Source organism: Macrosteles quadrilineatus, unplaced genomic scaffold (assembly GCF_028750875.1).
Source record: "Macrosteles quadrilineatus isolate MER2022 unplaced genomic scaffold, UCM_ALF_1.0 Scaffold_1__1_contigs__length_201487025, whole genome shotgun sequence".
Classification (NCBI taxonomy): Eukaryota; Metazoa; Arthropoda; class Insecta; order Hemiptera; family Cicadellidae; genus Macrosteles; species Macrosteles quadrilineatus.
In genome coordinates this window covers 146,908,029-146,933,980 of record NW_026542594.1, presented here as the reverse complement: position 1 = coordinate 146,933,980, position 25,952 = coordinate 146,908,029, and the positions used below count along the sequence as shown (strand labels likewise).

Genomic DNA, 25,952 nt, shown 5'->3' with positions numbered 1-25,952 from the left:
GTTCAAAAAAGGTAGGAACATAATTTACGTGCTGATTCCTTGGGTCAAAATAAAGAGAAAATCAAAAACAACATTTTTTTCCAAAATCACTTCGTTAACTAGATATCTGCAATTTTGTATTTTTTACATAAACATTCTTATCTTGGAATTTTGTCAACCGATCTTTATGCAACTTGGTATGTATGTTAAGGTAAAAGAGACCCATGTTAGAAAAAAATTCATCTTGATTCAACTAAAAATTTCAAAATGGCGTCCATTTGAATTTTTCTAAACTTTAATTACTCAAAAATGGTTGATTATATGAAAGAATTTCAAGAACACTTTTATTTATCATTTTTAATTCCCAATCAAACGATACCAAGTTCAAAAAGATCGAATAGCTTAAATTATTACCTTACTTACTTCTTACTTCTTGGTACGTGCATCCAGCTTCAGGTAATGCCGACCGCACGGTGTCTCTCATATACAAGGTTGGCCAGTCTCCAGTAGGTGGGATCAGTTAAGATTCGTCCAAGAGTGCAGTCAGGTTGGAGTCTCTTCCTCAGCTCATCTCTGATATCCAACTTGCGAGTGCAATGAAGGAGGATGTGTTGCAACGTTTCTTCTTCCGTTTGACATACCAGACACAGGGGTGACTCAGCGAGTTGGAAGCGAAAGAGATATGATTGGGTTACAATATGCCCTGTTCTAGCTCTTGAGGCAAATGTTGACACAGATCTTGGCAAGTTTTTGTAAATGTCTGTATTGTTGGGTTCCTTGAGCAGGTCATACAGATGGCGACCAGTTATTAGAAAGTACTTAAATTATTACCATTCTTCGTTGTAAAAAGGGGCGAACCTGACTAGCTTCTGCCTTATTCTACCCCTATAAAAACATCTTAGTATTTCAGCTATTTCTTATTCGATCTTTTTGAACCTTGTATAATTTGATAGGGTAATTTGTATAATTTTATCCTTATACACCCTGTTTAAGAATTTTAAAGAAGATTTATAATGCAGTTTTTTGTTGAGTTTTCATGACTATGTTTGTAACACAGAGTTTGCTGCGTCAGAGCCAGTGCCTGGGCTGGACGAGGGTGCTCTACTGCAGTATTTTGCAGCTCTGAGACAGTTGCTGGACCTGCTCATGTCATGGGACTGGCCCACGTACTTTCATGACTATGGCCAGGAGAACAGCAAGTATCAACTGGTCAACCCCAATAATGCAGTTGTTATCTTGGAAAAGTAAGTAATCACCAGGCTCAAACTCAGGCTTCTCTTGTATTCCTCCTTTTTTTAAATTTTACTAAGAATGGGTCAGTTTTAAAGTTGGTTGTCAACTTTGCAGTTTTTAACACAAAAACCTAAACTGAGAATTGATGGAGGATGTTGGTTTCGGTTTATAGTTTTGCCACCGCGATTGCGTGGGGAACGAACACGATGATCGCGGAAGATGATGTTGATGTCAATAAAACCGGGGGAGAATTTGCTGCAATTGGGGAAGACAATGATGATGTTTACAATACAGCGGGAGATATTCAGGATTTTGCCTCGCGTAGTAGGGTAAAGATGATGTCCACATGACCTCGGTGATATTTAGGATTTGCTGTGATCATGAAAGATGGTGATAATGCCCACATGATTGGGAGAGATGATGTTTGAGTGAAAATTTAAAAACGTACGTTTTTAGGAAAAGCACTTTGCAATTTTTTTTTCCTTTTTTTTTAAACTTTAATGTTTTTTTTTATTTCATCAACATTTAAAGTTTCATAAAATGTCCATGGTAACGCAATATCTTTGGCAGTTTTTTTTTTAAAGAGCATCTTTAGTGGAAAAACACAAAATTCTGTCAGGACCATAACGGACCTTTAAATGAATATTAAAAATAGTTAATATTATTTTTATAACTATGTTTTGCTATAAATTAATTTACTTTTAGGTTCATTTTACAATAAACAGGTCACTAAGCTTTTGGCATATTTGGTCTTTATACAAAAAATATAAGAAATCCAAAAAAATGAAAAAAGCTAGAAAAAACTTCTTTAAGTTTGTATAACTCTGTCAAAACTTTCCCGACACGTGAAAAATCTTTATATTTATATAAAGGCGTGCTTCCTGTGTGTATAAAACCATAAAATATAATGATATATAAATTTTTGAATTTTTTATGATACAAATCATGAACGTTATGGTCAGGGACAGGTGTTACGGTCTGGAATTGGCGATTAACAAGAATCACTGGTCGTGACTACGGTCGTGAATGGTTTGAATAAATATTTTGTTTACCTATATGATTAGAGGAAAAATAATTAAAAGCAGTTTTTATTCAAATTATATTTAATAAACTATACTTAGAAAAAATATAAACCTGTGGCAAAATGTAAAAGAAAACTAGAAACTTATTATAAAAAACTTAACTGAAAGTAAACAAATTAAACCTTAGGAAATCTTAATACGATTAATAACATAATAATTGTATAGCAATAATTGTATAGTAAAAACAAAAAAAAACTTAAATATATCAACTTGGTGAAAACAAAAACAGTAAACAAATTGGACGTTTGGTAAATTTTAAATGATAAATAAAAACTCATGAAATAGAAAAAGACCTAATGAAATGTCTGCTAAATAAGGTCATTACAGTTTGATGACGCAAAACTAATAAAAATACTGATCAAAATACAAAACTTAAAATCTCTGGTAAACAAATTTGCTTACTACTGTCAATTTAAATCAAAGGAAAAATTGCCAGTTCAAAAAGAACACTCAAAAACAAATAATATTCAAACAATATTAATTAGTTGGATTCTTGGCTGTGCCTTTTTGACCCACCATTACATTTTCAAACGTCATAAAGTAACAAACTTAGTCTACGTAGGTTGAACACAAGCCAGTTCAAAAAGTACGCTCAAAAACAAATGATATTCAAACAATATTAATTAGTTGGATTCTTGGCTGTGCCTTTTTGACCCACCATTACATTTTCAAACGTCATAAAGTTACAAACTTAGTCTACGTAAGTTGAACACAAATCATCGACTTGATCAGCCTCTTCAAATTTATAAAGCCTTGACGAGACTTTGATTGGATTCTTCAGACGGCACAGCACCCCTTCTTTGTCGAGTACTTGTTTATCTGGCTTCGACGGCCACATGTAGAATGTGCCCGTTTTTTGCATGAAATTTATTTCCAGGAGTTGGTTATCTATGTTTTGTACTTCCCCGGGAAACCAAGTGTCGCCATAGATGGCTGCTACCCAGTTGCCAATCTGAATGTTTGAGTGTCCATCAACTGCCTCTACTTTAGTTATGTTAAGGAAGATAACCATATCGTTGATTGTAGAGAGTCAATTGCAAAATATTCTATCATTACCACAACAATTACAACAACAATGACAAAAATCTGAAAAAATGTAAAAATTAAGCTTGTTTGTTCAGCTAAGCTAAATATTAGGTTATTAAAAAAATAGCTTTAAACGTTATATGGCAAAATAATGCATTGAAAAGGATACAGCCATAATTAATCACTTGATTTATTTCTGCTGGTTCCGATGTGGATCGATCCTTGACCAGTGCCTGTGTGATCTGTGTTGTATCTTCGGAGGATATTGTATCTGAAAAGATTGGTTAAGAAAAATACAAATACATATTGTTTTATTAATAATTAAAACTGACATAACCCATGTTAAATGAAATTTAATACATTAACAGTGTAAATAAATACTACAACTGTATGGTTAAAAATTGATCAACACCAACTATATTTAATAAGGTAGCCATGTAAATAATTAAAACAATGATTATCAATTATTACAAAAAGCAAAATAATGAAAATATTTACAAATAGGGATTGTCATAAAAGGATACCACCACTGCATTCTTGGTCAAAAATTCCAGATCCTAGTGCGTAGTGTGGACAGCCTAAGCTTGCAGTGCATGATTTGCACGATAACATTCTGATACCAAGTTGTTTAGGGTTTATTCTAGACCACGTTATTTGATGGATTTTCATTGTTTTCGGAATAGCCTTGAGGTCTGCTAGAATAGTTGCGCCAATTTCCGAGATTTTCACACTGTCTACAATCCATGTTTTGACTTTAAGGGAGGATACAGATTGTTGAAAAGTTTCAACATCGATAATGTCGTTTTGTTTTAATAAAACAGAATCTGCTGTTCTTTTTACGATCCCTCCTATGGCATCTGCAGGCCCTTTTCCGTGGCCAGCCTCGCTGAAGTTCCACGACAGTTTCCAGAAGTTGTACTTAGAAGCCATTTTCGATAATAGATAAAAATTGCCCTTGTTTCGATACTGTGTTGTGGGTCCATCGGAGAAGAAATGTAGTGTATCAACTGTAGGATATTTTTCTTTTACAAGTTCCAGGACTGGAGACAAGTGAGCCCAGATTGCCGAAGGTCCGTGGTATGGGTTATCGGAAATCGTACAGAACGACAGTTTTCCAAGTTTTCCTTCCCCTTCAGAAGTATACAGGACTCCGGTGTGTAAGGAAATATGCTGTCGGGAACCGCCGAAATGCATGCTCTGTATCTCTTCGCTATACCTACATGCATAATTTTCACTCCAGTCTATAATAACAAGAGCTTCATTTGCCATTAAGTTTGTCTTGCAGTCTTTAAAAAACTTTCTTTGATGAAAGCTGTTGTACACATGAATGCAAAATTGCGGGAGGTAGCTATTAAACTTGTCTAACAGTTCAAGTGCTGAGGTTCGTACTTTTTCTTTTACGACGATTATACTGGTTTTCCCGTTGGCTTTGTTTTTGTTTTCTTTTACTTCATTTTTACTATTCAATCCTTTCTTCTGACGATTTTCAATTTTCCGTCTCTCCCATACGAAGTGTGAAATTTCATGTTCAAAATTGGCCAAATTGATGTGTTCTTTGCCAATCTTTTTCATTTCGCATTTCTTGCATTCACCGTACATACATTTTCTTGAATTTACATTGCAATTAATGCTTGACAGAACCTTTTCTGTGGAGTTTAAGGTCAATATCTTATGTCTATACAATGGTTTTAGCATGAGTTCAAAGTTTGCGTGTTTCACACATTTGCAAGTGTCCCTGTCACTTTCCCGAGGGGCTACGATCCAAAATGGTTTCAGTTCTCTAAAGTACGAGTAACTAATTTTAATCTTTTTCTCCTTGACAAACTTAGCATGGAGTTCTTTTATACAGCCCAAGAGGAACCTTTTTTGTTTCTTAACTTTCTTTCTTGTAATAGTCTGTCTTTTACCAGGCGTTTGCACAGAATTCTCATCATCTTCGTAAAATCTCTGTACCGCACTCTTTAACATCTTCTTTCTAGCAATCCTTTTATTCCTTTTATTTATATATGACTTTTTTATAGCATATCTCCTCTGTAAAAATACACTGGCTATGTTTAGTTTTTCTAACTTGTTCATAAACTGTTTCTTCTTCATTACCTCCCCAGTTACACATTTTGTAAATTCACTCTTTTCCAATGTTGTGCTACAGTTAGCGCTGTTCTTTTGAAGCTGCTTTTTCAAAGCACATCCAAAAGTTAATTCACGGCGAACAACGTTTGGCCCTTCCCGTAAAATTTGCTTTGCCATCTTATTTGGGGATGGAGATGGACCATTCTTTGATTTTTCCCTGTAATATCGCTTCTTCCATTTTTCAGATTCTCTTATCTTCTCCACTTTTTCTTTTTCTAAGCTCTTAATAGCTGCTTTTTCTTTTCTTCGGTTTCTTCGTAGTATTTTTTTACCTCTCCCTTCATTTGAGTTTGGGACGACTATGGCATCGTTCGATGGCCCAGGTTGAGGAGACTGTGGCGGTGTTTCATTGTTATTGTAATACAACAAATCTTCCTCATTCAATATTCCTCTCTGTCTTCGCTTTCTTTTCCTCCACTGCTCTCGTTGAGCTTCCCTTTCTTTCTTCGTCATTTCAGCTATTTTTTTTATTTTGCCCTTCCCCTCCTGTCTTCGTCTCCTACTCCTATCTCTCTCTTCTAATCGCTTTTGCAAATGTAGTTCAGGATTATTTTTTATTCGCTCTCGATGCGCTCTTGCTCTTTCACGACATTTCCTACGTTCTTTTTGTTTCAAGTTTAATGCTGGTTGTTTTTTCTTTTTCTTTTGCGTTTTCGCTAATTCTGTTACACTTTCTTCATTATTTGTTTTGTTCTCTGTAATACGTTCAGAACATGAATTGTCATTCGTATCTGGAGATTTTATTTTCTGTTTTTCAAACAATTCTCTTTCTTCTCTTAGTTTTCGGAACTCTTCTTGAAGTTTTTTTCTTTCGGCTTCAATCTTTTTTTTTCATTTTCAATTTCTTTAAGTTTTCGTTCTAGTTCTAACTGCTTCTCTTTTTTTTCTTTTCTAATGCGCTCTTTCTCAATGTTCCGCTCTTTTTCTCTCTGAGCGGATCTTTCCAACCCCTCTTGTTTCATAATCAATAACCTTTTCTTAAATTCAGCCTCTTCCTCTTCATCCATCCTAAAATGAACAAAATAAAATAATCTTATGTACTAAAAACTTTTGCAAAACTTATAACAGCTAGCCTGATTCGACCGAATTAGACGCAGCTGGCACCAAAATGAAAGATATTTTCCTGTAGGTGTGCAAAATCCATTCTTAAATTTAAAAACCCCCGCCTCAGCAAACCTGCCGTCTGCGAATTTCTATTTGGTTGAAATGATTATCAATTAATGTATTTTTATAACAATAGGTATAACGAGTACCTAGGTTTGCTGCTACAAGGAAACTAATAAAGTGTGTTTTTGAGTAAAATATTGATAGCTTAGTACAAAATAAATAAATTTGCCAAGTTTGATCAAAATATATCCATAAATAAGCAAACTACAAGATTTGACAATATTCTCCATAAGAATAACACGTAAATTTTAAATTTACAATTTTTTTAGTTTTCTTCGTTACTAATAACCGAACAAGATACTTTTATATACTAAATTATTTGTTTTTTAAGCTCTTTAAAAAGGTCTAAAGAGAAATTGGGAAATTTTGTGTTTTGAGGGTTAAAAGTGAGAAAAACCAATTTTACCCCATAAAACCCCCCGTAAAGCCCCATTCCCATGGTCCGATCATGCTGGTTCGCGAACTCATTCAAGTTTATCCTGCTTTACACCTTTAAACAAAATTTCATCAAAATCGGACAAAAATTACTCAAGTTATCACGTTCATGGACGTATATATATATATATATATATATATACATTTGAACGAATGGTGTTTTTGGCCTCTGGAGATATCAAAATGAAAAAGTAAATCGGTCCCGGATCTAGGTCTTACCGTGCCACCTACGGTAATAGCTACTTCCCTATGGGGAAATTTGCTAAAATCGATCAATTTGCCAAGTTTAATCAAAATATATCCATAAACAAGCAAACTACAACATTTTATAATAAACATGGGTCTTATGGGCTGTCATGTTGGTGACGAAATAACAACTAAATATAAACAAAAAATCAAACCAAATAAATGAGATTCCAATCACATGTTTTATTTACAGCGTAGGTTGACAATAGAGAAGATTGCACAACACATACTTTTGATCGAGTTTTTTTAACAAGGGGCGAGCTCCCGTGATATCTAAATATTCCTAAACAATCCTTAAACTGTACTGTTAGTTATAAAAAAAATGTGTTGCAATAAAACTAGCCTAAGCTGTAAATTTACAATGATATTTAAATTATTGTCACGACCAAACACAGTACAATCGATAAGGCTGTTTAGGTCGTGAAAAAACCCGCTTTGGTCGTGAAATCTTGGTCGTGAGATTACGTACTATTTTGCTCTGTTCTGGTGGTAGCCCTGCCCCTCATGTTCGAGAAGGCAAAGTGGACTTCTAGGTTAATGTAGCAATTGAAATATCATATCAACAAAAATTAACACCACGTCTACTTCATCAAATGACTACGTACGGTCATGGACACACCAAAATTACAAAAAACACGAACTTACCTTTATTAATCTTGTAAACACTTCCTTCAACACCAAACCACCGGCACAACAAACTTTACGTTCACCCCGAACGAGTCTCTAAAACGAACTGACGCAATCGACGCCAGGCTTGCCACTGTCGTGCTCCAAAGTTGAAAATTTTTCCCAAATGGTCGTGATGCCAAATCGAGGGACAGACTTATTTTGTCATGGTAGTCAGTTCGCAATGATAATAAAATTACAATATGTTCGTTTTTTGTAAGTTTAATAACTATTGATGACATAAAAATATGGCTTTATATATTTCGGCATGAATAATTAGTCTAAAAACAGCGTGGAAGTTGGAAAATGTACCCTAGGGACACGTCATGGTCGTGAATTTTGAGACTTTAAAAATACGAAAAAAATACCTAGAACCTATTTAAAACCAAATAAATGTGTGTAACATGTTGCCCCCGTCCCAAAAAATATTAAAACACATAATAATAAACTACAAATCCAGTATCTCCGGAGTAAAAGGCCAGGGACATGAAAACGTACGTTTTTAAATTTTCACTCGTTTATGTTTTTCCAACTTTTTAAATATTTCTACCATTAGAAGAGATGATGATGTCTTCACGAAAACAAGGGATGTTCATGATTTGGGCCGTGATTGCAGGATACAATGTTGATACCTGTACGATCAAGACGGATGGTCAAGATTTTACCACGATCGCAAAAAAAATGATGATGCTTTGAGATAGTAAGAGAAGTTCTAGATGATTACTTGTAACTTGTAACCAGTTTTAGTTTTGTTGAAAAGATTATTGCATACATTTTCCATTAGTTATTAGTGAAATTACAGTTTTACGTGGAACAACTCCTATAACAACATAAATCTGCCATCACCAACAGCAAACCTGACACAAAGGAAATTATGATTAGTGTGGCTTAGGCTAAAATATAAGAGAGTTATAACTATATCTATTTAAAACAAAACAATAAATGCAACCGATAAAAAAACTCAAACTCAAACCAAACTGAGATAAATTGTAATTAACACATCATCTGACCCTCCATGTGGACAACCGAACGCTGTGAAATGGTCCATTATATTCGGTATGACCAAACAACATTGTAGCTATGTTGAGAAAACTCTTTTTATCGCCTCGAGACTTGAAAGATATACACCAGGCTTTGACACCTGCACTTGATTATACTTACTGATTATTTGAGCCCACAACATACCACATAGTTTGTCAATTACTCATTCCCGAATGGTGAATACCTGTGTATAAGCCCTCATGTCTTAGTACGAACAGAGACCTGTAGCTAAGTGGACGAGTATTGTTTTACCTTATATTTTACAGTTTTAACTCAATTCCAGGTATCTGAACTTTTCACTTTTTCCCCCTTGCTGACGCGAGTTTTGATTGGATTACTGCGACTCTACTGTGAATGATTCTTCATCCTACAAATCCAAATTAAGTTTTCCATTCAATCAAAACTGTCTGGGTAGCCAAGTGAAGTGGTTATAGTGCTCGCCTAGCAATTAAAAGGTTGCTGGTTCGATCTTGAGAAAAGTCAGTAGCTTTTTGAAGGTTTGAAACTATGCCTAGCTGTTCCTTATCAGTGGGCTTTAAATAAATATTTTTCTCTAATAGCTGATCTTATAGTCAATTCACAAAATTTAGGTGGTTTGAAGGGAAGTTCTCACACACCTTTTTTTTCTTTATGTATGCTGCAGCTGATTGACATTTTTGAAAACCTCAGCTGTTGAGCTATTGTTTTAAAGGTTGTATCAAGTGAAGGGGATAGATTTCTTCCCTTAAAACCATCTAAGTATAGTGAGTAACAAAGCTACACAGGTCATCACACTTCATTATACACTCATCTTTCACTCATATTTGGGTTAAAATACATACAGGTGGTGTCCCCATCTCAATTAGTAATAATCATGAAGGGGGATTGTATGAGCTGGAATTGTTTCCTGTCCTCTTTTTTATGTGCTCAGTGCAAATATTCATCAAATGTATTGCAAAATAAATGTTTGGTTTTAGCATTTGACTAATGATTATCAACATTTACAGGGTAAGAGAGGCGGATAAAAAGACAATGTTCTCAGTTCTAAAGAAGAGTGAAAGAGATAAGAAGAAGCTTTTGGACACAGTTCTGAAGCAACTGCGGCAGCTAGCAATAACAGCTCAACAGCAGTGAGGTTATCTCATCTCACCACAGGTATTACAATGATGAGTAATTGATATATATATTACAGCTTTGTACGAGATAGTGATATTATTATTTAATCAATGATACATTAATATGTTGGTATGAACTGTCCAAAAAATAGTACGGTATTTAATATAAAAGTAGCTTTGAGGTAATTTATGTAAATATTGTAGATAAATTTTAAAATGTTAAAATATTTATGGTTTTACCATACTAAAAAGTGTTCTATAAAAATATGTACAGTATAATTGTTTTAAAATAGCATTATTGTTTAAAATATGAATTAAATTAAAAGCATAAATATGTTTGACAATCATTTCTTCCTTCCTCCAATATCTTTCTGTTTTGTACAATTTATTAATTTGGATTAAGAGATTATAAGAATAACTGTTGAGTCCCAAGAAATGGAAACAGGATGAGTCTGGTGGAAGTAAAACTTTGTATTAGTGAGCTCAATGTGTTTGATCATACCAGAGTGTCTTGGAGGAATTTGTTCAGATAGGGAATGATAGAGAATCAGTCTAGTGAATGATAAGCAGTCTCGATACAAAAATAATCAGAGATGTACAACAAAATTGCCCGTGTAGAATGGCCCTCATTGTCTTAGATTTTTGCTGAAACGGCTACGATTTCCGATATGTATAACGATTTAAGATAATAGTATACACATTTTGATTTAAAAACATATCCTCTTGATACTATATTGTCAATACAGAAACATTAACAACGTGATGGATTAAATATTATTTTTTTTAGTTAAATAAGGTACAAGGAAATAAAAAACTTTAAATCATTACTTTATATAATGAATATATACACGTCAATAAATATTAAATAAATATAGACAAGGGTTGTGAAAAATAAACTATTTGTACATTTGGTCTTGTGAAAGTCTGAGTTACCACTCATTGTCATGTGAGTTCTAAGTATGTAGACTTATAATCAGTGCATTATCTTACAAAAACTGTCAAATCATATTCTTGTTATAAACAATTCTGACTACCAAATATTAACATAAAAAAATAAAATTATTAAAAAAAGTTTTATTTCAATTTTTCTTTTTTATATTTTTGGTGCAAGTTGTTGTTTTCACTTTAATGAATAAATTTTCATAAAATATTAACAAGTATTTTATGCCTGCAATTAACAAACCTGAGAAATACAATAGGCTAAGCTATGGTTTTCTATTTATATTTTTTAGTTAAAGAAACAGCTTAAATTTATAAGTAAAATGTAAAAAACACAAATAGCAATAACAAAACTCCTCACCATTATATACATATTTGACAACTTTTATCTGGTTTCAACAAGTTATCATTTTATGTCACTTTAATTCTTAAATTTTACATTCAGTAACATAAGGTGACAAAATAAATTACCTACTCTACAATCAAGTTCACACATTTCACTATTCACATTGACAGTAATAAAAAAATACACATTCCATTTTCTAAAATCATTTCATGTAGCAGTTCATATTTATATAAACGTATAGGGCCTGATACGGATTTATATGAAATAGCACAGAATAAATATCACACGCTACAAACAAGTGTAGCTGAAAAATATTGTCTTTGGGTCCAATGCTATAGGTTGTTTATAATTTACATTATTTCATATTTTGTGTGTACACTTATCTCAGTAAATTTCATACAAGTCAATATAATCATTACTGATGTAACAATGTTCTTTGATTTATTAAACTTAATTTAGGATTGTTGTCACACTTAGTAATCCTACGAAATTCGTCAATCTTGTGAACTAGACATCAGTTATTTAATCAAGCATGATTTTATGTAAGGTATGGAATGCTCATGTTTATTTCATCAAATCTGATAAAATATAACTTAAAATTTGATTATAAACTTTTGACTGAATCAATAGTTTATGATAATTACATTTTTCATCTGTGTATCGACTACTTTTATTTTTGTTGTAATGATATTTGTATACTAAAAAATTAGCTTACATACAGTAATCTTTTATTATATAACATCCATCAATAATCATGAACATTTGAGACTAGTAAAACACCTCTTTCAATTTAAATTTAGATTGTTATATCCACAACAAAAACTCTCATAAAGGTACTGTAAGTAAAATGTTTACCATTCAAATAAACTTCAAAATTTAAAGTTCTATAGAGAAATAATAATTTCAAACTGTCACATTAATATTTTTAGTAGCAGTCCTCTTACAACGCAAAAAAACAAGTAATAAATTTTAAAAATAAAAGCGTTTTCTATAATAAAAGTTTAATTTATTTTATAACTTCCCCGCCATAAAAAGCTTTTATGAAAAACACTATTTTAGCCCGTTTTTATTTTAAACTAATTTGGATATAGGGTTTTTTATCTGAACCATCCTTAGAGTGGTTGTAACAATATTACTTTTCTTTCCTCGCATCATTTTATAATTTGTTGAGATCCTTTCAAAAGCTCAATAAAACTCATTCTCCTTGCTCTTTATGTGGTTTTTAGAGGTATAGTTGGCATTTAAAGCTTTTCAAGTCACGAAAGATGTCTTGGACATCAAAAGTGTTTTGCTTTTCACAAGTTGTTCACACTGATAATTTGATTGATCCATCCGATGAACGACGACACTTTAACGTAAACTCCTGGCACGTCAACTCTGCCACAGCCGAAACCCCACGACACCAGTCCAGCGAGCTCGTAGAAACCATCGTCTTGACACACTAGGGGCCCGCCGCCATCACCCTATCACAGCATTAGTTAATAAATAACTAAGTTTAATAATTATGGGCTATTAATTAACAGCTGTGTCTAAGGAACATGTCGGCCTTAGTCACTAACAAGACTACAAGATCGCGCCACTCATCCTACACTCATCCTTCACTCATATTTGGGTTAAAATACGCACATAGTGGCGTCCCCATCTTAACTAATTGATATTGATATTGATATTGATGACAAATTTTGGCCAGCTAAATTACTACTCACATTGATTTTGGATCTAAATTTCCATTTTTTCATTATATTCAATTTTTAAAACCTATCTTACATGTGCTACTCAAGGCAATTCTTATTCAAATTATACATTCTAAGAAATCGTTGCCCATAAAACAGACATTGTTCACTATTTAAATACACCCGTCAACATCGCCACAAATACATTCCCTAACCCCCAATTGTTTCGGATAATTATTGACTTTTTACCGTAGTTACCCATCTTGATTTAAACTTTTACTTCTTGTATTGTTGAAGAAAACAACATCTTCTGTTAGTGAAAGTCACAATTTTGTTTCCATGCTGTAAATAAATACCTTACGCAAAATCCACAAAAGTCACTGTGAGAAATACAGTGTAAAAGTAAAATTACATTTCTAACAATGGTTACATATTGATATTAATCACCTGACATGCATCATTCCCCTCCTCTCCGCCTGCACAGAAGCTGCTTGCAGGCAGAATGAATATTTTCTCTGTCACAGCGTTGATTTTCCTAATACACTCAGCGTCACTTACAATCGGTATTTCGGCTTCACGTACTCTCAGCGGTATAGGACCGGCTGCAACCAACAAAACAGAGTTATTGTTTCATCAAATTCTTTTCTGATTCAAACACAGTATAAAATAGAAAAATCATTGATCAACCAGTGACACTGATGGTACTTACAGAAATGTTTTTTCTGGGACTTTTAATAGCCAAAAGGATTTCAAGAAGAAATGACATGTGATTCTTTACCTATTCTAGGATACCAGAAGAGATCTTTGCTACTTTATTTATATTAAGGTTAAATTTTGAAAGCAAAAAACAACTCCATTCATACAAAAAAGTCACAGTTAAAAATGTATTTTAAAATTTCAATAGTAAAGGTGACCATGCTACACTAACATAATTTGGACATTCACTTTAATTGGGGTTATATGATACTGTAGCTTGGTTAGCTTGTAAATCATATTAGATTGATGCCAAAATAAAGAGTGGCAGGGCTTAGGGGTAGCACAGTATAAGTATAAATAAATATGCAAAATATTTTGTTAAAAGTTAAAACTTAGTTAAAACCTTTGAAAATTAACTATGTGTATGAGCATCCTTCCAAATGATGTTCATATTTAAAAGTACAAGAAATGAGAATTTTACAGTCACTGAGAATATCACTAAAAAATTATGTATTTTGAGTATAGCCACAGATAAGTAATAAATTTCAGTTTGTGACGCGGTTTTAATCTGAAGACCTTTAAAATTAAACACCAATTTATTAATCATAACCATCAATTTATCAAATCAACTATAAATCTCTCATTTGTTAACCAACAAAGTAGACTAACTACATAATTATTTTTTACCTTCGCCCATGTAGCCGTAGCCTGTGACAGTGCAGCGTTTGCCCGCAGTGTGAGATACGCCCCTGGCAGGCAGACACACAAGGCACACTCCGTCCCTCAACTCCGCCTGTCCATGCAGCTTGAGCAGCGCGATGTCGTTGTCCAGCGTCTGGCTGTTGTGGTTGTGGTGGATGTATGTAGTGGCGACCCTGAGTGTCTGAGCACCAGGACTGCCGTACTTGCGAGTCAGGTCGTGATCACCCACCCTCACATATATGGCATCACCCGACCTCACTATGCTAACAATACAGGTCCAAGTCAGTGAAAATGGTTTTATTAAATCAAAACTTCAAATTCAAATTCTTGACTAAAGCCATGCATCCCTTTGTTTAAGTGAAGTTAATGAGGAAAATAGGGTTGATAATTAGTATGGGAAAAAGTGAGGTATTGGCGATTATAAGAAATAAAGTGTTGGAGCAACCTTTGTTTAGGACAGGAACTTCTTCAGTTGGTTGAACATTTTACATACTTACTTGATATTGGTGTTTTAAAATGATGAGGGTGGAGATCACGCCCACACTTGGTATGTGAGCGAGTCTTTACCACTGTACCACTCAAGCACCTACACTATGAAATACACAGGAAACCATTGAGCAAAAAAACAAAACAAAAACGTGTTAGACATATTACAGGACAAAAGTTATTTATCGGGTGGAAGTTTAGAAATAGAACTGTCTGGGTAGCCGGGTGGTTACAGTTCTTGCCTTCAAATCTGAAGGTCGCTGGTTCAATTCCTAGGGAGATTGTTTCTAGACACAGATGCCATTTGTCATTGGGCTATGAATTAATGATGCTACATATCTAAGAAAAAGGAAAACGTTAGATAGTAACGAGACCAGCGTTTGGACAGTTAAAAATATCAATAGGGTAGAAAACACACAAAAATGAACACATAAGAAAGGATGAATCAGACTACAAGCTGGGAAATTGCAATTTTTAGGACCATTAGGATTGAAACAAGGTAGGAAAGGATTAGGGAAGAGATCAGAAAAGAGTTAAAGGCAGAGAACTAGTAGAAAAGAAGGATTAAGATGGTTCGTATATGTAAGAAGAATATGAGAAGAGACAATTCTTTAGGGTTTATGGTGAAGAGAATCTAAGAGAAGGTTGTTATATGAGATGAAGAAGGATTAAAAGCAGAAAGGAAGATGGCAGATGGTGGAGTAAAAGGAACTGTGGGGAAACAGTTTGAAGATGCTGAGGAGAGGCCTGATGAGTGATGACATATGGAATAGAATAAATAAATTGTGTAATAAAGAAATGAGTTGTTACTCAAACCATATATTAATCTTAATCCCTTTATAGACCTGTCATCCTTATTGATCTAATGAAAACATTTTAAGGTTAGTTGTGTCCGGTTTGATTTTTTAACCTGATAAAACAATCACATTAAAACAATAACTGGTCCTCTGGTATTATAACCTAACACTTAAGCAAAACATCATAATTCTACCCTTATACAAAAGAGAATCATTTGGTCGACATCAGCACACTCTCACTGGTCAACAAACTTGAAATTGTACAATAGGACAAGAAGTCTACTTGCACTATTCAAAATCAATGCTTAAACTTACTTTGTGACACAATGAGCCGCTGTGAGGACCCACTGAGTGCCGATGAGTGCTCCGCCACACAGATACTGATTGAGTGAGTTGATAAGAGCCGCTTGCCAACACCACTCGGCAGGGTCTGCATCTTCCCCTCCAACCACGCGACCTCCTCGTGCCGTCCCCTTCACTCCACACACGTACTTGCTGTAGACTGGCGGCCGCACTGTACTGGTTGTTATCGTAACTAAACACGGAAAAATGAATAATGGAATGTAGAGTGGTCATACAAAGATTGGATATTTGTCAAGGCCAGAGTTAGGCACACAAAAAAAGCTATGAAAAATCATATACTTACTTTCTCTAGAGGTCATGAGGTTCAAATAAATCTTCCTATTTCTTATCTTATGGTAAGCTAAGCAAACTACCACTTTGCTGAAGGACATTTTAGGAGAAATGTTTCATTACATAATTTCCAGCCTTAGGGAAAAATCCTCTGTGCCGTACAACCACATTATTACATGATAGTACCTTGTGAGTGTTGGGGGGCGTAGTGAGGCTGGTATTGAGCTGCAATGCTGTCGTTTCTAGAGGCAGTTGGCCCGCCCGCGCCACCTCCATTCTTCTGCTCCACCAACTCTCGTATAACAGACTTGGGGGCACAACACTGAGTGCCTGACTTGCGACATTTGAATAACTCTGTCATCTCAGCATTTCCTGAAATAATAAGATTCTTAAAAACTCTCAAATCCACTACCTTCTTTGTAATGCCAGATATAGATTTTTTATTATTGGATTACATTAAGAGATTTGTAATTCAGTTAGGTTTGAGCACTTACTGAAGCAAGTGAATGATAAGTAGGACACAATGCATGAGCCAGGACAGTCAGGCCTAGCGTCAGGTGGTGCGGGAGTGGTTGTCGTCGTGGTGGTGGTTGGTTTTGGCTTGGACGTCGTAGGTTGTCTGGTGTTGTCACAGCAGACTGAGCCTCGCTTGCAGTTCCAAGTGTGAGGTATCAAGACTGATGGCCTTTCACAGAACGCTGCCATGATGTTCAGCAAGCAGAAGCCAGGACACTTGGGCAGGGCAGGCGTGGAGGCTGTGGGGCGGGGGGTGGTAGTTGTGGGGGTAGTAGTGGCAGGACGAGGGCGAGGGGGTGGCTCAGTACTGGCAGGTAGAGTTATACAACAGCTGTCATCCCCGGGACAGTGAGCCTGTGCAAACAAACACATGTTTAACAATCCTCAAGACAGATTAGTTTAACACTCTCCCGTTTTCAAACGTTTCAAATATGTTACTTGCACATTTTTATCCTTAGCTAAATAACTATCCTTAGTAGCTAGTAGTTATCCTTAGTTAGAACTCTTTGTCCTCCTCTTCTTTGTCTAATAAAATAGAAAGTGTATAGAACCTCAATTACTCAAACCTTAATATCTTGATTTTTTTTATCCCCTTGAAATTCATATTAATCATAATTAAAAGTACCTTTATAAGTCAAAGTTTCTAAATATTTAACCTCAATAAGTCAAATTTTAACAATTTTTGATCAGTAATGTACAACCTCTGTAACTCCGTCTGATTTTTCGTTTTTCCCGACATCAAGCCTCAGTAACTCGAAGTTTACATTTATAAGTCAAAGTTCGCACAAACATGCCTCAATAATTTGAAGTTTTGCTTTACAGTGCAAGTCAGTTGTGTTTTGATTCCTGTTGAGACTTGAAAATCCAACTTTCCTGCAGTTATAGTAGGTTTTTAGTGTACTCCATTAAACTTATTCATTAACTTGTTCCATATACTAGGTCTACAAAATGTTATAAAACGTTAACAGGAATTACGTTTAACCTCAATAACACCAAACATTATGATAAATACAGTACTGTGTATCCATAAACAATGGTTGTTTAGTATTTTTCACAGCAGCTTTTCATTATTTGTATTGTACTACTGTATTTGGATGTATGAAGCTTATACAGTTTGTATGTTGTTTACTTTGTTTTTAAAAGTTCCAGTGAACTTACGTTTACAATAAATTATAATTATTGCTAAATAATAAATACAGTACTTTATGTGCATTAAAATTGTTTATTTTTCTTCCACAGTTACTGTTCAGTACGTATAAATAGTTTGAGTTTGATTTATAAAAGTTTAGCACATAAAATTCAAGTTATAAAGGCCGTGACGTAACATCACTGTCAGACCCCAACACCTCAGTATCATGAACTTTTTCGTAGCACCTTCATAACTCAAACATCACTTGCTTGAAAAAATTGGTAACTCGAAAATTTTATCATATCCCTTCAGATTCCAGATATTGAGGTCCTATACTGTATTTCACACCCATATCGACCTTACTTCATCACATCCAGTATCCAAATGAGCTCTCCTCCGCACTGATAAGTTCATGTCTAGGAAAACACAATTATTCTGCTATCTTCACTAGTTCCGTTTGTTCCGCAATTCACCAGCAAAAATCCGATTCCGCTCTCCGCGGAGCTTAAAAATTAGAAAAAAGACTTGGTCTTTTTTTGCAGTGGGGCATGAATGTTGTGTCAATGCCAACACAATTATTTTAATCTTGTAACATTTAATTAAATCTCCATAAGACAGAGTACATTATTTTGGACAAGGGTGGTTTTTAAGGATTACTTAACTATTTAAGCTACTTCACATAATTGTCTTCACCTGTGTGTCGATGTCGTCACAGAAGAGTGCGTACAGTCCGCTGACACACTCGCCGCGGCAGGGTCTCAGTGCTGGTGCGGGGGGCCGCTGGGTGGGTGCCACTGTGGTGGTGGTGGTCGTTGCTGCTGACTTGGTTGCGTTGCGGTCCATGATGACCAGGCTTGGAGGAGCGTCCTCACCGTAGGAGTCACGAGAGACACAGCACCTTAGCCCTTGCTTGCACAGGGACGCAACGTTCAGCACTGCCTCACAGTAGTCTGCTATCCTCTCAGCAACACACACGCCCGGACACGCCTTGGCTAGCAAACACCCACTCTTATAAACTGTTCTACACTCGCTGGAGCAATACAAGCAATACAGTTGATATCTTGCATAATATTCAGATTGGCTATGAAAAGCCTGAAGGATTAGATACAAACACATTAATCACTCATTCAAGAGTTTTATCGTGAAATAGCTGGAGGATAAGGTTAGTTCTGTCTGGTTTTTGTAGAGGGTGGTATTTTTTTTTCTTTGTATTTAACTCTTTTTTTTATAAAGGTTTGAAAAAAATAAAAATATGTAATGAACAATAGCTTGTCTAGTTCTCTGGTAAAGAAGGGTATAGCACAAATCACAAAATCTACATTGAGATAAAAGAGTAAGATTAATGAGTTAGATGTTTTTATGAACATGAAACAGGCATCATAAATGGCCTCAGGTTTTACAAGATGAGCCTAGATGAGCAAGGTTAGTACAACCCCAATATACCAGGGTCAGGGTGCGTATGGGGAGGTGAAGATGACTGAAGGATAAGTATTAAATGGATGAGATTATATAGCTTTGTTAGGCCTACTGAACAAGATGCGCTTTGATGTTTATTTTTTTATCAATTTACTATAGGACGAGAAGTTTATTTGCAGTAACCAAAGTCAATGATTTAACTGTCACCAATGTCAAACCTTGTTTAAAATTAAATAAATTGCCATTCAAAGATTTATCATTGAATAACATTTGTTTAACATATTATCGGCTCTAAACTGAATTTTAAAAATGATTTGGAATGTCCTAAACTGTAGATATAAGGTAAATTAAGTATAACATCAAATGAAGTAATATTTTATAACATCAATATCAACATGATTTTTCCAAACACATAAAATATACTTTCAATGAACAGCTTAATTAATCCATCACATTTTCAAGATTTTCAAAAACAATTGTTATTAGAATGTTCATTGTCAAACTTACAGTGTAGTTTTTACCTGCATCGTCCTTATTTTTTGTCAAGGGAGCCGCTTCTGGCTTAGTTAACCCTGGATCTGGAGTCTGGAATAAAATAGGGTTATTAAAAAAAATATATTAACAAAATACCCCGCAGCAAATGTGCTGACTAAGCGAATTTCAACTTGTCTGATTAAAGTTTAACTAAAATATTTCCAGAAATACATTAAAACATATTTATTCCCCAGTTAAATAACAAATGTGTAAGGTGGGGTTGATGGGGCCTTTAACGAGTGTTTCGGTTTGCTGCTACGGGGAAGGTGAAAAGTGTTTTTGACCAAACGTTAATAGCATATAGGATAAAATTAACACATTTGCCAAATTTTATCAACATATATCCATAAACAAGTAAACTACAACAGTTTTTATTTTTCCCATAAAAATAAAATGAGAATTTTATAAATACACTTTTTTTAATTTTCTCTTTAACCTTTAGACATACAAAAATGCTTCAATATACTAAATTATTTCTTTTTTAAGCTCTACAAAAGGGTTTGGAAAGAAATTTTTTTGGGTCTAAACTGAGAAAACCCAATTTTGACTCTATAAAATCCCCTTTCCCATAGTCCGATCATGTTGGCTCGTCTACTCATTGATGATTATCCCGCCCTACTCCTCCAAGCCAAATTTCATCAAAACGGGACCAAAATTACCTGAGCTATTGTGTTCACACACACATATATTTACATATATAAAAATTTGAACGAATAGTGTTTTTGACCTCTCCTCTAGGGACATCAAAATGAAAAAGTATTTTGGTCCCGGATCTAAGTCTTACCGTGCCACCTGGTAATAGCTACTTATAGGGAAATTCGCTAAAATGAATATGTGGTTTAACACAGCATATTTTATAATCAAGCTACGTTCCCTAGTACAATCTTTTTACATCATGGCCAAAATCTAGTTTGGGCTGGTAACTGTACCATGGTCAAAAGCTGTGACCACAAACCAGTTTCACATACTTACATAATCCAGAAGAAAAAGAAGTGTATCATTAAACTGACTCCCAGAGCAAATAATGGGGAATAATAAACTTAGGAGGGTTGCTAGCTGTTGCTTGTGTACCTTTGACAGGTATCTATTTAAGTAGGGATCCCTTCTTGTAAAGGGTTTGTAATTAAAATAAAATACAGGAATAATATATTAAATATATAATATATTAATAATAATATATTAAATACAATAATATATTAAATATTCTAATAAAACTTAGAAATTATATATAATATTACTTTTTTCCAATTTTTGATTCTTATTAATGTTTCATCAATTATTTTATTATTAATTATTAATTGGTTTCACTTGAGACAAGCCTCGGACCTACTCATTTAATATAAGCTCAGACACAAAAGATGTCATAGACACCGGTGTGTAACCAGTCTAAAACGAATGCTACTGTGACTGACCTGAGAGGTGGAGGAAGGTAGAGGTGACGGTGTTTGCTGAGCGGGGGGTGGTGCTGATGGAGCCTTAGTAGCATTGGCGGGGGGAGACTCTATGCAGCACCGCATGGACGGTGATGGACACGCTACATCCTCCAACACCTCGTAGCATATGAGTGTGGCCAGGGTGTGAACACACACTCCAGGACAATCCTTGCTGTCCGCTGTGCTTGTTATGGTGTCTAGCAAACCTGGAGATAAACAGTGAAGGAGTTAGCCAAATAATTCACATTTAAGATTCAATTATAGTAAGAATACATATTTTTCAAAAGACTAAGTGAAGTATAACTGATCAGTCGAGAGATTAGAGTAGGGCCGCTTCAGTAAATGGCTTCTAGCACAGGGACGCAAGAGGTTTTAGGTTTGTTAGGGGTGCAAGGAAGTGAAAAATCCCCACAAGGTAGTTGGAGAGGAGCACAAATAAATATCTCTCAGGCCCATAGCGCACCACTTGCAAACCACTGGCCTCGATTAGTGATTTCAACTGGTAATCAAAAGGTTGCCGGTTTTATTCTGAGAAAAGTTGGAATAGATTTTTTAAAGTTTTAACCAGCTATTAGGCTATTCCTGAATGTTGGGATGTTGATAAATAGTCAAGGCTAAAGGACTAGCTGATGTCAGTAACCAGGATACACATATTTTTTTACTCCATTCTACACAGCTATTCAGCTTCATACTTACACAAAGTCACTGCTTTAGTGAAATGATTGGATCCTAACCTTTAACTAAACTGTCTGCACTCTAGTTTGAAAACTGTACATCAAAACTGGGTAAAGTAATGTATAGTTGAGTTGAGGAGAATGTTTTTCTTACAAGGTTTCACTCTCATTTCTCATTCATCTATCAATCTTTACCTGGGATCCCTTTTTTCTGCATTTTAGCATTGATGGCGGCCAATAACTATTTCAAACACCAAAGTGATTAGGCCTATGATTTAAATATCTAGTATACTGTTAGATTAGAAATGTCATGGAAGCCAACGGCCATAACATTTTAAGAGCAATGTTCATTTTAGCGAATTTCCCTATAGGGAATAAGCTATTACAGTGGGTCTCATGGTAAGACCTAGACCCGGGACCGATTTACTTTTTCATTTTGAGGTCCCCAGAGGCCAAAACACCCTCTGTTCAAATTTACATATATATATTGCGAACCAGCATGATCGGACTATGGGAACGGGGGTTTATGGGGGGTTTTATGGAGTAAAAATTGGTTTTCCCATTTTTGACCCCAAAAACACAAAAATTTCACATTTTTTCCCCAACCATTTTGTAGATCTTAAAAAAAGAAATAATTTTCTATATTGAAGTGTTGTATGCCAAACAGTTACGGAGATAATTTAAAAAATTGTAAAATTTAAAATCCCCATGTTATTGTAATGGAGAATAAATAAACTGTTGTACTTTGCTTGTTTATGGGTATACTTTAATAAAATTTGTCAATTTTGTATTTCATACTAGCAATCAACATTTCATATATATATATAAAAAAAAAAAAAAAAAAAAAAAAAAAAAACAGCTCAATACCTTCCCTGTAGCAGCAAACAAGATCGCGCCACTCATCCTACAATCATCTCCATTCACACTTGGCTTAAAATACCTACTTTGTATGGTCGCCATTTAATTGAAAATCATATTAAAGTATACTAATAAAAATTAACTTAATGTTATTTAAATAGGAAATAAAATAAATCTGACAATTTTAAGGGAATGTTTTAGTAGAAATCCAGCCAGGAAAATGGAAATTCGCTTAGTCAGCAGGTTTGCTGCGGCGGGTACTTTCACGGGGGATTTCAAACAGCCGCTGAAGAGTTATTTACAATTTACATTCTCAAAATATTTTTACAAACACCAGAGTGATTGTAATTTAAATATCTAGTGGCTACTGTGGGATTAGAAATATTCTTATTGGAGTAGTTCTTTAATTTTACGAGTTAGGATGTCTAGGCTGCTAGGACTCTTAAGTTTCGTCATAGTTTTGACACATGAGCCTGATGTACAATTACGAAATAGTCTTTTTATTTAATTTTGTACAATCGCGTAAGGTATTTCAGTGACAAAAACTAAATGAGATAATAGACAGTGGCAGGCGGCAGGAATGCCAGCCGGGCCCTGCCTTCTCTGTTGACTGCCACTGGAAGATTCTAACGGTGGTGACGTCACGAGTAACGGTTTGCAGACACTGACACTGACACTGATCCACTGGCTCATTTAAGGAAAGTACTTCACCACTCGCATCGTCCATTCATACTCATACAGCACCGAACACCGCGCTGCGCCGTTGCAGATGCATATTAGGTAGCAAGCTCTACACTTTAGATACTGACTTAGTATGCAAACTGTCTTGTCTTTAAATCAACCTTTGAGTGATTGAGTGATTAAAATTGTATTTCTCCCTATAAGTTAGCTAAACTTATAAGGAGCTATAAGTTAAGCTGTACTTAGAGTATCCATCGGTACAGTACACTCTTCTCAAAATCTCAGTAGGACATCGCTCTCTCTCAATCCGGCTTAACCATCTTCATACCTTATTAGTGTTTGATAAGTGATGGTTTTGAGACACTAATTTAACGGCGAATTGAGTATAAAAATATGGCCATGTAAATGTAATCGCACAGCTCAAATTTACCTTTTGATGCTGAAAGTACTTCTCATTCCACTGTAAAAGCTCAAGTAAGTTTTCGCGTAAGTTTCATGCCCAGTAACGTAATATTTTTAAACTGTTGATACATTTACGAACAAGATTTGAAATGATACATTAAAATTACAACTAAAACAAGGGAGAAACAAGAGAGTGAAGAAGTTTTAGTGTCGTCCCTACACGGTCGTCATCCAAAGACCCAGGCGGTTTACCACCTTGAAGAAAGTGTTCTATTTCTTATTTAGATAAAAATTAAAATACCAAAAGAAACTAAACTGTTTTTAACCAAGACAAAAATATCAGTAAAGGAAGTAAATAAACACATAAAAATGGTTAAATATTAATTAAATAACCATAGGGGTTGAACTTCTTTTCAGAGTTTAGTCAGAAAAACATTTGGTAGGTCTTCTGCCTCTTGATGATTGTTTTATTGCAGTTCTTGATTGGGACTGGGAGTAGTTGATCGTGAAAAAGGTTTACTTTTATCTTGAGATATTCTAGATGGTGTAATAGTTGTTTTTCTTCAATATTTGATAGTGAAGAGTTGTTTTGAGTACCATAAAAGTAGTAAATGGCAAAGGATCTGGCATTGTATCTTTGATGGATAAAGGAATAGGATTGTTCGGTTTGGTTTTATTACCTTTGTAAGGCAAAAGGTGGTGTCGATTCCTTCTCAACGTAGTGTTTCCTGTCTTAACCCAGTATGACCTTGGTTCTTTTCATAAACTGATAATAATCCCATCTCTTTTTAGGTCTTGGATCCACACTTTTTTACCTACAGGCAGCAATGGAAGTTCTTTTGTAGCGTAGCGTCTGTCGTAGTTTCTCTTGTATGATGCTATGTAAGTATCGTCTTTTTCCTTTAGTTGAGAGAGACCGGGGTTGATTTCAAGTTTTTTTTAGGTAAAACAGGCAGGTTATCTCGCAGTGATCTCTTGTAGATTAGCTGAGCAGGACTGTATCCATTTGTTGATACAGTATTGTATAATTATATATTCTATGTTTCCATTTCTCTATGTATCTCCATTCCCCTTCCGTTCCACCCTCCAGTTTCATTCCAACTACACACTCTTCCGTCAACTCCTCAACATGTGACCCTGTGTATCTGTTGTGATTACAATGTGGTTTTATTAATAAACTTGTGTTACTAATTACACACTTGTTTTAATTAATTAATATGACCCACAAACATGGCGTCAGGTTATGTTGTTAGTTTTCACTGGTGTGAACAGTAAATTCAGTGCTAGTGAGCAGATTAAAGTGGATTAGTTTTAGGTTAGGTTACGCGAGAATTGCCGTAAGTACCTAGCATAACCTATTACTCAGTGTGGATAATCTTCATTGAAGAATAAATTTCAGTAAGAACTGTCAAATTACCGTAGTAAAATGGCTTCCTCATCATCTAGCCCAAATACAAATGCCAGTATCGATTCAAATATAGGCCCCATAAGTTTAGAAGGAAACCTAGCCCAGAATTGGACGTTTTGGTATCAACGTTTCAAGATATTCCTAACTGCCTCAAACCTTGATAAAGAGGAAGATGAACGGAAAATTGCAATCCTTTTGCATAATTTAGGTGCAAAGTGTTTCGAAATTTTCAATTCCTTTAATCTAGACTCTAATTCATTAACCAACTACAACACTGTGGTAGATAAGTTCCAGGCCTACTTTTCCCCAAAGAAGAACTTGACTGTAGAAAGACACAAATTCCTCACCAGAAAGCAAAATCCCGGTGAAAGTTTTGACTCGTTCTTCACAGATTTGGTTAATAAAAGCTTAAACTGTGAATTCAAAGAACTTCGCGAAGACCTAGTGCGTGATGTAATGATTTGTGGCCTCGAAATTCAGCATATGAAGGAAAGACTTTTACGGGAATCGGACCTCACCCTAAACAAAGC

General features: G+C 34.9%; 2 protein-coding genes across 3 annotated transcripts in view; one reads left to right on the top strand and one right to left on the bottom strand.

The window, feature by feature from the left end:
* The window catches only part of LOC129001362 (exocyst complex component 6), a 35,727-nt gene extending 25,296 nt beyond the window's left edge, over positions 1-10,431 (top strand). Inside the window, exons 20-21 of the mRNA XM_054428630.1 lie at positions 1,037-1,223; positions 9,992-10,431. Of these exons, the coding sequence (XP_054284605.1) occupies positions 1,037-1,223; positions 9,992-10,118 (314 nt within the window). The 3' untranslated portion in view covers positions 10,119-10,431. The remainder of the gene's footprint in view (positions 1-1,036; positions 1,224-9,991) is intronic.
* A 1,969-nt stretch (positions 10,432-12,400) lies between these two features.
* The window catches only part of LOC128986769 (protein masquerade), a 35,519-nt gene continuing 21,967 nt past the window's right edge, over positions 12,401-25,952 (bottom strand). The window contains exons 2-10 of one of the 2 annotated variants that reach the window (XM_054407288.1): positions 21,379-21,605; positions 19,940-20,017; positions 18,710-19,003; positions 16,866-17,241; positions 16,558-16,743; positions 16,054-16,273; positions 14,441-14,718; positions 13,505-13,659; positions 12,401-12,847 (exon numbers count right to left, since the gene is read on the bottom strand). In XM_054407288.1, coding sequence (XP_054263263.1) covers positions 12,680-12,847; positions 13,505-13,659; positions 14,441-14,718; positions 16,054-16,273; positions 16,558-16,743; positions 16,866-17,241; positions 18,710-19,003; positions 19,940-20,017; positions 21,379-21,605 — 1,982 coding nt within the window. In that variant the 3' untranslated portion in view covers positions 12,401-12,679. Of the gene's footprint in view, positions 12,848-13,504; positions 13,660-14,440; positions 14,719-16,053; positions 16,274-16,557; positions 16,744-16,865; positions 17,242-18,709; positions 19,009-19,939; positions 20,018-21,378; positions 21,606-25,952 lie in introns of both variants that reach the window. The other variant, XM_054407297.1, reaches the window with a different exon arrangement.